Below are 13,574 nucleotides of genomic sequence, written 5' to 3'. Positions count from 1 at the left end.
GGAAAAGGAAATAAAAATAACTCTCGGGTGACTCCAGACATCTTCTGTTCATTTGAGCTTTGGTTTTCAGTAAGACTCTGTTTGATTCTCAGCACTTTGCTACGAGGCCCCAGATAGTCTGCTTTCTACTTGTTTCCTGCCTGTCCCATTCTCAATCTTTGCTCTGACTGTAGGGGTTTATGTTCCTTTAACTAGTTAGTTTATTTCTGCTTTGGGGCTCGTAATGCACAAGATTCCTGATGCTCGGGAATCTTTCTTAGTCCTCAAGTCTCAGAAAAACCATCACTTCCTCCAGGAAGCCCTCCTTAACTTTGCCATCTAAAGTGGTCCCCCCCAGCCCCCACCCATTCCTCTCCATAATATCACCCTGTTTATTTCCTTCGTGGCACAACAGACTGTACATGGTCGACACATTAAAGGTGATAAATTTGTTGAGAGTGAATGAATAAGTAAAGATATGAAAGAAGACAGTAAAGGATAGGAGCCGAGTTTTATACTATTTACATATTTTATACAGTGACTAGCAGAGCATTGGGTTCATGCTTAGTTTCAATAAATACTTAAAACATTTGAAATTTATGATTATAAGGCACCTTAAAGATGAGGCATGATTTATCAAAAAAAAAAAAAGTATGAATGAAAACTCTATTTTCCTTGAACAACAACAAAAAAATCGCTTTAACTTACTAGACCTCACTATTTCACTGTGAAATGGGGATCAATATATTTGCTATGAGAAAGCAAGGATACTGCATAAGTGAAAGTGTTTTGTAAACTATAATAAAAGATATGCAAACCCACTCAAAGCCTTATTTTACAGAATATCAAAACACCGAAAAGCTGTAACTTGCCTAAGATTAATATAGGCAGTTATTAGTAGTACTTGTTTCCTGACTCGCAGTCTGGTGCTTTTAGTTAAAACTGTTCAAATATTATAACAACAATACCAAAAATAAAAACAACACACACACATACACATTAATAAGCCAGTCTTCCATCTCAACAAATCACCTATTTCAATGTTCCTGATTTTTTCCAGAATGTCTCCATTTGAAACTGCAGTAAAACAATTTTGAACTTTTGAAATACCTTTTAAAGTTTTCAGCCAAGTTTTACAATTGGATGGCTGAATTATGTAAAGTCCAAAATACTGCCATTTATGTCATCATTTTAGATGACTGACTCAATTCCAGGATCCTCTATCCTGGTTCTCAAAAGATGTTTTGCAGATTTCTGGGTGGTCCCTGTAATACTTGCAAGGAGTCTACAAGATTAATACTATTCCATAATAATGATACTAAGATATTATTTTTCATTTTTGCTCTCACTCTCTCACTAGTGTACAGTTACATTCTTTAGAGCCTACATGACCTGTGATATCCCAGTACTGAATACAGAGGCAGATGTGAGGATCTAGCCACCTTCAAGAAGCCAGACATTAGATTTGCAAAAACGTTAAAGAATACCACACTTCTCAATAAACTTTATTTTGCATTGGGAACAACAGACAGTTATTTTTCATGAAATGTTTTTTTATATTAACCTATAATTGGCTGGTTGCTATTTTTAATATAAATTAATAAATACATTTTAAACATTTCTCAGTTCCAATCTCTAATGCCACAAATATTGATAGATATATAACCCAGATGAGCAAAAGCTCTCTAGGGTCCTCAGTAATTTTTAAGTGTCTAAAGGCATCCTGAGGCCAAAAAGCTGGAAAGCACTGCTCTCCCCACTGAACCTGAACCTTGAGATCCACTTGGTCCGATGCTTACCTGCTCAGCTGGGACCTTAAACCTTAGGCCACTCTCAATAACTAAGTACTGACACCTTTTATTGTAGGGACACCTGAGCCAGGCCACGTCCAGAAGTATCCTCGTCCTTCATCCTTCCTCATCCGGATCTAGGCCTGGGGAGCTTTACTGTATGCCCTGGAAATCTTGGGGGTGGGTTGGAAATGGACCATCAGCTCCTGGGATCCCTTAGCTGTAATAGTGGGGCTTAACCACATCCATAGCCTCGGCCCACCTCTCAGGTCTCACTTCCTCTATCTCTGACTTCCACCTGTGGTTCCCACTCCCCTCTTACATCCTAGTGCGTCCTCACCCCAAATCCACAGTATCTGGTGTCAACTCCAGTCTCAGGCTGAATGTGTCACTCTGATGTTAAAGCAACCGGTTTTCTGCCTGTCACTTTCTCACACTTCTTGGTTGGGAGCCATGTGGCAGCACTCGTGTTCCTGAGACTGGCCCCTGCCCCATTGTTACGTGCAAATGAGTTACTAAAGCAACAGCCTAATGAGGGAGAGATGGGGCTGGGGCTTGAGGAGGTGTCCAGGGGACCTCTGGAGGAGATTCTCTTCTGTGACCAGAAGGAAGGAGGGTGGTTTTCCTCCAGGGGTGCTGTGCTGTGGTAGTAGAGGTGGCCTGGGTTCTCTACTTGGCTCTGAGACCGGGGAATTGGTCCTGGAGGCTGTGGTGGGTCTCTGTCCTGTGAAGGACCAGGCCGCCCTCAGGCACCGTGACCCCCTGGGCCCCTGTAAACACTGGACAGATAAAGAGGGGGCTGTCATCAGACCCCAGCCTGAAGAAGGGCCTCAGGGGCCCAGAGAAGGGCGAACGGGGACACGTGTAGATGTGCGACCTGTCCCTCATGTTATAGAAGGACACATCTCCAGCTTCATAGTCTAGGAAGATGCCCACCCGGCGAAGGCGCTCTTTCAGGGGGAGAATCTTCTCCGGGGAGGACAGGGCGCGGTACTGGTTCTCAAACATCTCCAGGGTCCAGAAGCCATTCTGAGGAACCAGTAGGGCCTCCCCTTTCCTCTCAGCACTGTCTCTACAAACACCCACAGCCCAAACCATCACGTTTTCGACCTCCACCTCCCAGTAATGTCTCCCTGAGGAGTAGTTCTCTAGGCCCAGGACACAAGGCTGACAGTCAAATCTCTCCGGGTTGTCAGGCATGCTCTGCCTGGAGGGACCCCGTCTCACACCTCTCCGGTCCTCTGACAGGAAGAGCTCGGGATGAGCGGTGTCCGGGTCCAGGACCACATCAGCTGCAGAGGAAGTCTCAGGTTTAGGCCTAGGATCTCAGGAGATTGTGAGATTCCTGGTCCCCAGAGAGATCCCAGAAAGCTGGTGGGAGATTCCCCCATGTAACCGCCTTTTCCATGAAGGCCCCTCGATCCCAGATCCCAGGCAGCTCACAAAGAAAATTCCTGAGGCTGCACTTCTATCTCTTAAGTGGCAGGAGCGCTGCCTCAGGTCGAGGAGAACCGGGGCTCTAAGAAATACAGAAAGTTCAGCAAATGAGCTGAAATTAATGGCTCCCGCTTCCTCTCAATGTTCTCAGATCTGCCCCCTTTTCTATTCAAAATATATGGTCTCTGGGACTCTCTTTAGTTAAAAAGTTTCCCACATGGCTTAAACCAGGAAAGAGGACCTATCCCCTCCCCCTCCCCCAATTAAGCCATTAAGGCCAATTTTTCCCTACACAGATAAGGGCGATAAAGTGTCCCTACACTGGTCCTCTGTGTTCTACCAGTTTAAGCAGGTGACAACTGATTTACATGACTAATAAGCGCACCCTTCAAAGGGTAAAAAAGAAGGATAATGTCCCCCAAAGTCTACCTGCCATACTTGCCTGAGAGGTGAATATGGCAAAAGGTAGTTTTGCTTTAATAACATTGGTGTGACATCTACAGCTATGACCTCTCTGGATATAAGAAATGCCTCAGACCCCCGACGTTCTGCAGCCCTCTCCCATCTGCAGTTACTATTACTTAGTCAGTCTACATCTAACACAAAATCATTGTGTTAAAATGATTTTCTTCTTTCTCCAAGTTGTTATGTCTGATGGTGATAATTTTGAAATTCGAAAGAGGAAAGGTCCAAGTGCTGTGGGATCTAGTAAAGCCTGCATTCTTTGATGCTTGTGAGCAGAAGGTGACAAATCATAAAACTCAAAGTGCTCATTAGGACCAGGCAATTGGACCCTGTGTTCTCCCACCTGCCCAGGTCCTCTCCACTGGCAGGCTATACACAGAGTTATCAGCATTCTCTTGGAGCAGGAAGGCATTTCTGGTCCCTATTTGTACACCCCTCAGCCAGGCCTGGGAAGCTTATTGCTTTTCCCACACGTGGTTCTTCCACTGTGCAGTCTATACCATCTCCCAGGTTATAAATAGCTAAGCCAGTATTGTCTTCTTTCAAATTAATCCAGGATCCAAAGAGCAACAGCTACTAAAAGGTAACCTTTCGGGACGTCTATTATGTATGGTAGACCTTTGGTAATCATGGATGAAATTATTCTAAAAAAGAAAGGATGGTGGGAAGTAAGCTATAGAGTTGGTTAAGAGCTGCGGGGCTTCCCTGACAGCAGAGGTAGGCTCCAGCATTGGGTGGGATACTGCTAGTGAACCGACCCCAGGCTCCTGCTCCCCTTAGCCAGCCTTGGGTCTCCTTGTTCATCTCCTCTAATGTGTCCTGTTGGCTGCCTGGCGGGGAGAAAGCTCGGGATCTGAGGGAATGTCAGAGGCGCTCACCCGCATGTAAGAGGCTTCTTCTCCATCCTGCAATGGGACAGGCAGAGAGGTGAGCTTCAGGAGATAATGCAGGGCAGAATGCAAATCATGCAGGGACTAGTTCAGGAAATGCTCAACTTACGCAGTTCTTCATGAAGTTGCTCTGAAAAAGAAACAGAAACAAATGAATGTCCTCAAGAGAAGAACTAAGAGAATTTGAGTTTGTCTTAAATGATGATGGCTGGTCTTCTATTTGAATACCACTGTCCCCCTCCCCCTCTGCCTTGGGAATTGTCAAGATACCAGAAATAATATATGATCAGGTGGCTGGATATTATCAGTACTTATTTGGGTTTGCTCTTGTCCAACAATATAGGGCTATACGTAGCCAGGTGAATGGATGCAACATTTTCAGAATGGAAGAAAGTGAGGTCTGAGGGATTCATTACTAGGACATGAAGAGTTCTAAGCCCTTGCCACTGCCTTTATTCACATCCTCTCTCTCTTTCCCAGGCTTTTAGCTGCCCGAGCTGTGTCCTTTTGTATGACAGTGAACTGTCTTCCTACTCTTTTACCTTTTATTTGACGTTCTTTCTCTTTTTCCACACGTTCTTTCCCCAGTTCCTTACGTGCAATTTCTTTCTCTTCATTTTCAACCTCTATTTGCATGGACAGAATCTTTTTTTCCATTTGGAGTTTCTTGATGAGACAGATGCTCCCAGCGATGAGGAGGAGAAGAGAAGGCAGGATGACAGTCAGGGCCACCATCCAGGGAGATGTGCTGGGAATAAAGGATTCTGAAAAGGGAGCCCAAAAGTCCCATTTAGTGAGAAAAAGGAGCCCTGGGATTAGAGCCCTTCTGGGTGCGGATCTGAAGAGCGCCTCTCCTGCACCCCGTGGCCCCCACCAGGTCCCTGCTCCATCAGCTTTTCTCTCAGAAACCCCAGCTAGGGAAAGAGACTTTGGCTCTGCACTGGCTCGCCCCACAGTGATTGCCAGGGTTGGGGCCCCAGCAGACAAAAAAGCAGTAACATCTGGAGTCACCATGGGTAAGACCAGGGTGACTAAAAGCTAACCAGCCATACTGAATCAGCACGGCCACCACATGGTATAAGCCACCATCCCTTCTTGCCTGGAATATTGCAATGCCTTCTCCCTGCTTCTGTCCATATCCTCTGCGGTCTGTCCTCAGCACAGCGGCCTATGTGAGATCATGTTATTTCTCTGCTCAAAACCCCGCAATGTTTCCTATCTCACTCAGACTAACAGCCAAAGTCCATTTGTGGCCTACACTGCCTCATATGATCCGGATCCATTGTCTCTCTGAATTCATCTCCTCCAACTCTCCCTGCCCTCAATCCATTCCAGTCACACCTGTGTCTTGGGGGGGTCCTTGAAACTGCCAGATATGCTCCTGCCTCAGCCCAGCCCTGTGCATATGCTGTTCCTGCTACCTGGCTTGCTCAGTCCTCAAACATCTGCATGGCTCACTCCTCACTTCCCCAACTGCCATCTTTTCCGTGAAGCTTTCCCCGATCGCCCTATTTAAAATTACAACTGCCTTATGCCCCTGACACTCCCTATCCCCCACTCACTAATTTTTTTCTAGGGTACTTATCACCATCTGATATAATCCACAGTTTAATTAATTATTTCACTCCTTGTTTTAATTCATGATTTCATTTATTGCCTTCTGCTGTTCTAGAATGTGAGCCCCATGAGGGCAGGTATCTTCATGTATTTTGTTCACTGATTTATCTTCGGTTTCTAGAACAGCGTCTTGAACATATGAGACGCTTGTTCAGTATTTAATGAATTTATGAATGTCTACAGACAGAGAATTTCTCCAGCTCTGTCCCTTGGGAAATCTCTTGGGCAGGAAGGGAGGGCTTCAGCAGATACTACCTGCCCATACCACTGTCCATTGATTTATGATTGTTCTAAATGTTTGAAAATTGCTGCAGGATAAGGACCATAACAGAGAAAAACAAAACAAAACAAAACCATCAGATTTACCCTCAGAGAAGAGGTTTCCTACTCCTGTGTTTTGAGACGATTTGATTTTCCTCTTGTGACAAGGGGAGAGGCCTCAGCTCAGCTGTAGCCTCTAGCTCTTCAGGGCCCAGGACCCTTCCACTCCACGCCCTTACTCCCCATCCCCATGCTGGGCTCCAGTCTGTCTGCTGAGGATCCCGCCTCCATGAGATGAGCCTCCAGAGAGCAGGGAACTAACCTGGAATGAAAATCACAGTTTGCTTCTCCTGGTTGAGCAGGGTGTTGTTGACAGAGCAGGACACGTTCCTCACAGACTGGTCCCTGATGATCACAGCCATGGTGACCATGAAGAGGCCATCTGCGTTCGTAGTGTAAGCCTCCTCCAGGGGGGGCATGATCTCACCATAAGGGTCCCTCCACATGGCACGGGGCTCTGGATACCACCCTATAGATGTGCATTCCAGCCGGATGCCTCCATCCTCGTGGCCCTTCATTTCAATAACGGGCTTAGAACCCAGGCCTGGGGAGAGAGACCAGCTAAAGAGGTAATGGTGTCTTAGCCGAAGTGTCTTGGCAGATCAGCTCTTAGTGATGAGAGCCAAGGGAAGCGGGGAGAGAGCAAGAGGCTGGTGTCCGGAGAAACTGATTACGCACATTCCATGCACTCCCTTCTGTGAAGGGAGAAAGGAAGGAAGGAAAGGAGGGAGGGATGGAGGAAGGAAGGAAGGAGACAGTAAGGAGGAAAGGAAGGAAGAAAACCTTGATGTTGGAGAACACCAGGAGACCAACATGTCAAAAAAATTGTGAGATCTCTAAGTGGGGAAAGGATTACATTGTACTTTTGTTTGTGCTCCCCCTACGGACCCCATCACAGGAGCAAGCATTTATCTGCCTCCTAATAAATGTTGGTTGGTTGATTCATTCAGCTAGAGATTTTAATTTTCTCACTTCCAGGTGGGTGTGTCCACTCTGACCAGAAAGAAGCAGGCTTTCACTTTCTGCCCTGAGAGGACTTCTCAGTAGCTCTGGCTTCCTGAAGTTCTAGGTCAATACAATAAGGACAGAAACCTGCCAGGCTGGCAGAATCTCAGTTGGGCCCAGTCAATTAGGTAATTTTCTTACAGTCCCTAGACAACATTCTCCTGTTAGATCTGGATGCTCCTGGGATCCTTAAGATAAAAACATCACCTCCTTAATGTCAGCAGATCATCGTCAAAAGTCCTAAGAATCCAGACTCTTCCTAACTTACTCTATCTTTCAGAGAATCCTCAATAAAAGAGAATACTGGGTATGAGAGAGCTGCAAATGTATGGTCCTGGGAGACTTCTGCCCCTTTCGCCAGGTATCCAGCAATCATCCAAACTTCTTTTAAGGAGCTCCTTTGTTAAGCCTATCCAACAAATTATACCAAAGACAAAATTAAAGCAGTCACTTAAGTCTTACTGCTTCTTGCTCAATTTGATCTTTTCAAGATGGAAAATAAAAAACAACTAGTTGCATATTGAAAGGCTCAACACAGAAACTTTGAAGTGGGATAAGATTCAAAAGAACCTGGCAAGATGGAAAGAAATCCTACAAAATGTTCCGGGGGGGGGGGTTCGATAAGGGCAAGCAGGAGACAATAGACTTAAGGACAAAACCAGCCAGCCAATTAACCAAACCGGAAAACAGTAAACAAACAAACAAGCAAACAATTGTACACCAACTCACTTCAGAGTGGGGCAGGTCAGGGTCATGTTTACAGGGGAAGAATGGAAAATTCCTGCCACATACAAACACATGGTGGTCAGCTCTGTAGTGCTGCTGTGAACAGAGTCAGGACACAAGGGTGGAGAAACCTTTCTTCCATGATATTCTATATTAATCAGATACAAAACTGCCCTTCTGAGTAACGAAGATGGGATCTCCTGCCAGTTATGTTGGAGGCCCACTGGGAAGGTCGCACTGTCCACAAACCTCCATTGGTCTGGTGGACTGAAATGCCATTGATTTATGTGTGTCTTAAAGGCTTTTCCATTCTTCAAACATTTCTTTTAAAGTATAATACTCTGACACCGGAAGTGAGGTCATACCTTAAAGCCAATAAACTTGTAGAAATCCCAGTTTAAATGCCATTTCTATCCTGAAGCCTGGCCAAATTCTCACTCACTTTCTCTGTGGGACCGGTAGGCTTAGTATATAATTTACATGTCAGTCACTCTCACGACAACTAGTATTTGAGGAAAGGGGAAGAAGGCAAACTTAATATTTATCAAGAAATGAGATGTCCATATATGCTGTAGTTTCCTGGGCAGTCCTTGTTGATTCCACTTGTCCCTGTGCAATTATTGACAGTGCCTCCTCTCACTCTCAAAAGTGTACAGTTTGAGTGATAAACTATATGGTCCCCTATCAGGAGCCCACACGCCCTGTGTTGTGCTAGATGGGATTTCACACTGGATGCTCTCAGCAGCCCTAGACGTGCATGGCTCACTTCCTCACTTCATTCTGGTTTTGTTCAATTGCCATCTTTTCCGTGAAGCTTTTCCTGACCATTCTATTTCTAATTACCTTACCTCCATGCCTCCTAGAACTTTCCATCTCTTCCCTGCTTTATTTTTTTCTATAGTACTCATTGCCATCTGATATAAAATCCAGTTTAATTATTTCATGTATTGCTCTGTGCACCCTCCAGAATGTGAGTTCCACGAGGGTAGGGATCTTCATGTATTTTGTTCACTGATTTATCCTCAGTTTCTAAAACAGTGACTTGAACATAAGAGACGCTTGTTAAGTATTTGTGGAATGAATTTATGAATGTCTGCAATGAGGGGTGCCCAGGGGTAAATGTTTCCACTCTGATTTTGATATCAGCAATTCATCTTTTTCAGTCCTTCATTTTACAACTACTTATTAAGTACCTGCTAGGTGCCAAGCAATTTGCTAGATGCTGGAGACATAGCTGTGAATAATTGCTGGTCCTGATTGGTTTTGACTGTGATGTGGACTATAACGCTTTAAAGGAATGTCTAGTAACAAAAACCTGCAAGAGTACTTTTTAGTGCTGTCTCCAAAAATTTTCAGTTCACCTGGGCCCATGGTTAGGCTTGTACTTCCTTCTCCTGTATAGTTAGGCATAACCACGTGACTTGCTTTGGTCAATGAAAAGTGAGTATAAATAACATGTAGCACCTCCCAGGCAGAAGCTTTACAAACCAGTGAGTAATTTGCCGGGCTCTCTTTCCCTCTGCTCAGGTGAACCACAAAGCTCCAGGCAGATCTGTATGAAGTAGAGCCCCACCAGAATCATGAAGGATATATTTCATGTGTTAGAAATAGACCTTTGTTGATTTAACGTATTGAGATTTGAGGGCTGCTTGTGACCAGAGCATAACCTTGACAATCCTGACTAATGCATACTTCAAAGATGACTAAAAGCATGCACTGGTAAGAGGCTCATGGAGCAAGGTTAAAAAAAAGCAGATCTCAGGCTTAGAATAGAGATAGCTCAGGCACGACGTGATGACCACTTACAGCTTTATGGAGCAGATTCATTTAATCCTTCAATAATATTTGTTGAGCACCTGTTATGCTCCAGGTTCTGTTCTAAAGATGTGGATACAGCAGGAGCAAAATAGAAAACAATCCCTTATGAAATCTACATTCTAGTGGAAGAGCCATAATAATCTGGATAAATAAGTAAAATGCATATACGTAAGAAGGTGATAGGTGCTAAGGAAAAAAGTAGGGAAGGAGGGTAAAAAGGGTCAAGGATGGTGTTTGATCCTCACAGTCATGAAAAATAACTTACGAAAAAGAAAAATAATAGATTGAAATCACATGTGAAAAACTTCTCTTTGGACTTAATGAAAAAGGTATGGAGCATCATATATGATTGGCGAGAGTGTATATTGGTACAAACACTTTGGAGAACAAATGTGTAGTACCTATTAAGGATGTATATTTCTCATTATACAGCATGTCTCTTCCTAGGAACCTGTCTAAGTTGGGGATTTTGAGAAGTGGCATGTTGTGGACTGAACTGTGCCCCGCAAAATTCATATGTTGAAGCCCTAACCTCCAGTCCCTTAGAATGTGCATGTATTTGGAGAGAGGGCCTTTAAAGAGGTAATTAAGTTAAAATGAGGCTGTTAGGGTGGGCCCTAATCCAATCTGACTGGTGTCCTTATAAGAAGAGGAGATTAGGACACACAGAGAGAAAGACACCAGGAACATGGACCCACAGAGGAAAGGCCACATGAAGACACAGAGAGAAGACCACGTGAGGACCCAGTGAGAAGGTGGCCGTCTGCAGGCCTAGGAGAGAGGCCTCAGAAGAAACCAAACCTGCTGACAGCTTGATCTTGGACTTCCAGCCTCCAGAACTGTGAGAAAATACATTTCTGTTGTTTAAGCCACCCAGTCTGTGGTTCTTATGTTATGGCAGCCCTAGCAAACTAACACGGTCAGTAGAAGGCAGTGTTCTAGTTCTTGACATGAGTAGTGGTTACATGGGTTATAGCTCATAATAATTCAGTAATCTGTACATTAATGTTCTATGAGTTTTTCTGTATGAGTATAATACTTCATAATAAAGACGTCTAATTCTAAAACATGTTACTGAGGAAGATGCTTAGAGATCTCTCACAAGTAGGCATAAGAATAATTTGTAGGGGTTAAGCATTTGCCCCTACTCAGCGTGACAGCTGAGTTCCGTGTGTACGTCTCAAGAGTCGATGCCCACTGTTTAGCAGAGCAAACCCACTCATTGGGTCCTTGAGCAGGGAAAAGCCACCCTCCCTGTTTAAAGGGGATTCTAGGCAAAAATCTGCTGGCCTGCAGGGGGTCTGAGGTGAGGAGAAAAACTTTCCCTAAGAGTCAGTCTGTGAAAAAGCAACGGAACAAAACGAAAGGACGTACCTGCCACCATCAGGTGCATGATGGCCTCGTCGTAGGATCTGCCTTCTTGGAAATAACAGCGGTAGATGCCGTTTTCGCGGGCTGTGACGTTGTGTATGATCAGCCCCACGCTCCCTTTGCTGATAGCTTCGCTCACAAAGGTTGTTCTTCCCCGGTACTCCTCCATCTGTTCCTCCGTTCTCTCTCGCTGGCCCTTGTACACGAACACTGCAGGGGAGAACTGCGTCCGGAACCACCGCACCTCCATGCCCTCAGCGTTTTTCTCAGGTGACAGGTGGCAGTGTAACTTGGTGTCTTCTCCCACCATGGCCAGGATTGGATCAGCTGGTCCCAGGACAGTAAATTGGACTGTTCAACAAAGCGGTAGAGTCAGACAAGGGCACCAGCCATCAACTCTCTAAGGTGGGAAAAGAAGTGGATATGCCAGGGCACAGACATGTTCTTTCTAAGGGGCTTCCTGGGCTCAGGATTCTGGGGGCCAAGAGATGTGGCTGGTCGATAGTAACAGACACCTAGCAGGGGTAGGAGGGGTGTCTATTGAGGATGCTAATGCTTCTTGAACAACACATTGAGAAGCATACCCTGATACCCCCCATGGACCCTGAGCTTACAGAGATCTTTTTCTATTTCCCAAACCAGCACAGTGCCTGGAGTATACTATAAACTTGAGCTGTCCAATATGATAGCCACTAGCTAGTCCCAATTGGAGTGTACAATTGTAAATGTACAATACACACAATTTTGAAAATTTAGAAAAAAAATGTTAAATATCTCACTGTTAACATTTTACATTAATTAAAAGTCTAAATAATAATATTTTGGTTATGTGGAGTTAAAATAGATTATGAAAGGTTGTTTTATCTGTTTCTTTTTACTTTTTAAAACGTAGCTACTAAGAATTTTAAGTTATATATGCAGCTCGCCTTTGTGGCTCTCACTGGATTGCTAATGGAGGGCGCTGGGATCCGTTCGAAGACCGTGTGCAGAACGAAAAGGTGAGCGAACACAACTGCAGCCCTTCTTTACCCTTCCTCTTTGCAGGCTGAAGTGCTGATTTTCCTTTCTGAGAAGCTGATAGGAGTTAGTGGCATGCACCCCTACCTGAGACCGCTGCAAACAAGCTGAGGAGGTGGAAGAAGAGAAGGGAGCCTGGCAGGGAGAAATGCAGAGAAGCAACTGGCTCCATAAGCACCCACGAGAGGCAGGGACGGGAAGCCTAGAGAGACGTGGAGAATCAGCCAGGGAGACTCGGCACTACAGTTCTGATATAAGTCAAACTTTCCTGTAACCCGTGTTGGTTATCATCAGCGTCCCAACTTGGGCAGCCCCCTTCCTTTTCCGGTTCAGGTATTTCCCGATAGATGGCTTCATTAAACATTCCATGGAATAAGCCAATAATACAACGATCGGGAAGACAGTTTTCCGCCCTCCTCGGCTCACTTCTCCGGCCAGAGTTGAGTTTCTTCAGACGTCACTTGATATTCTTCTAAACCCATCCTCCCTCCCTTCCCTTCCTCCTCGCCGCGAATCTGGCTCGGCACCAAGTCAAGCCAGGGGTGGAGAGCCTCCCTCCCCTCACCCCCGCCCCCGGAAGCATCCCCTACCCGGGACCCCGCCTTTCCCCTTATCAGGTTCTGTTCCTCCCGCCTACTGCCCCCCACTCCCCGCCCCGCCCCACCCCGAGCGGTAGCGCGTCCCCTCCCTTTCTTACCTTCTAGGATTAACTTCCGCGTTTTATTTTCTCCTCTGACGCTCAAATGATGATTTTCCGGTTGTCCGTCTTCCCCCTAAACCCGCCCATGGGCACAGGCACAACCAGACCAAACCTTCCCGAAGGCGGAGAAGGAACTTTTCTTCGCCTCCTGTTAGTCGCGGCCTGGGGGCTGCGGTCCCTGGGACCCGGTCCACTCGGGGACCACAAAGTCACAAGATCTCCAATGAATGATTTAGAGCAGGCCGTGGGTCAGCCAGCCAATGGCATCCCTGAACCTGCTTTCTCACCAGTTACTGGGTAGAATACACAGAAACAGCTTAGGACTTAAAAACGCACAGCTGCACGGAGCCTTTAAAAAACTTTCCTTTTTCTTTCTTCAGAAGCGAGATACTTTTCATTTTTTTATTGAAAAGCCTTGAGATTCCCCGAGGATTTTGG

General features: G+C 45.4%; 1 protein-coding gene across 5 annotated transcripts; it reads right to left on the bottom strand.

Annotated features, from left to right (window-relative positions):
• Positions 1-1,478: 1,478 nt before the first annotated feature.
• LOC133095010 (butyrophilin subfamily 2 member A2-like) lies at positions 1,479-13,334 on the bottom strand. 5 transcript variants are annotated; one of them, XM_061195820.1, is made up of 8 exons: positions 13,134-13,334; positions 12,524-12,638; positions 11,423-11,770; positions 6,762-7,043; positions 5,104-5,325; positions 4,671-4,691; positions 4,550-4,576; positions 1,479-3,061 (listed from the first exon to the last, which is right to left on the bottom strand). In XM_061195820.1, the coding sequence occupies exons 2-8, from the start codon at positions 12,606-12,608 to the stop codon at positions 2,439-2,441; spliced, it is 1,608 nt and encodes a 535-aa protein (XP_061051803.1). In that variant the 5' UTR covers positions 12,609-12,638; positions 13,134-13,334; the 3' UTR covers positions 1,479-2,438. The 5 variants fall into 5 exon arrangements, with proteins under 5 accessions (XP_061051803.1, XP_061051804.1, XP_061051802.1 ...); XM_061195821.1 differs by lacking the exon at positions 12,524-12,638; XM_061195819.1 differs by lacking the exon at positions 13,134-13,334 and having other exon boundaries at positions 12,524-12,934.
• Between the last annotated feature and the right edge of the window lie 240 nt (positions 13,335-13,574).

This window comes from Eubalaena glacialis, chromosome 7, assembly GCF_028564815.1.
Source record: "Eubalaena glacialis isolate mEubGla1 chromosome 7, mEubGla1.1.hap2.+ XY, whole genome shotgun sequence".
Classification (NCBI taxonomy): Eukaryota; Metazoa; Chordata; class Mammalia; order Artiodactyla; family Balaenidae; genus Eubalaena; species Eubalaena glacialis.
This window is presented reverse-complemented; position numbering and strand designations above follow the sequence as displayed.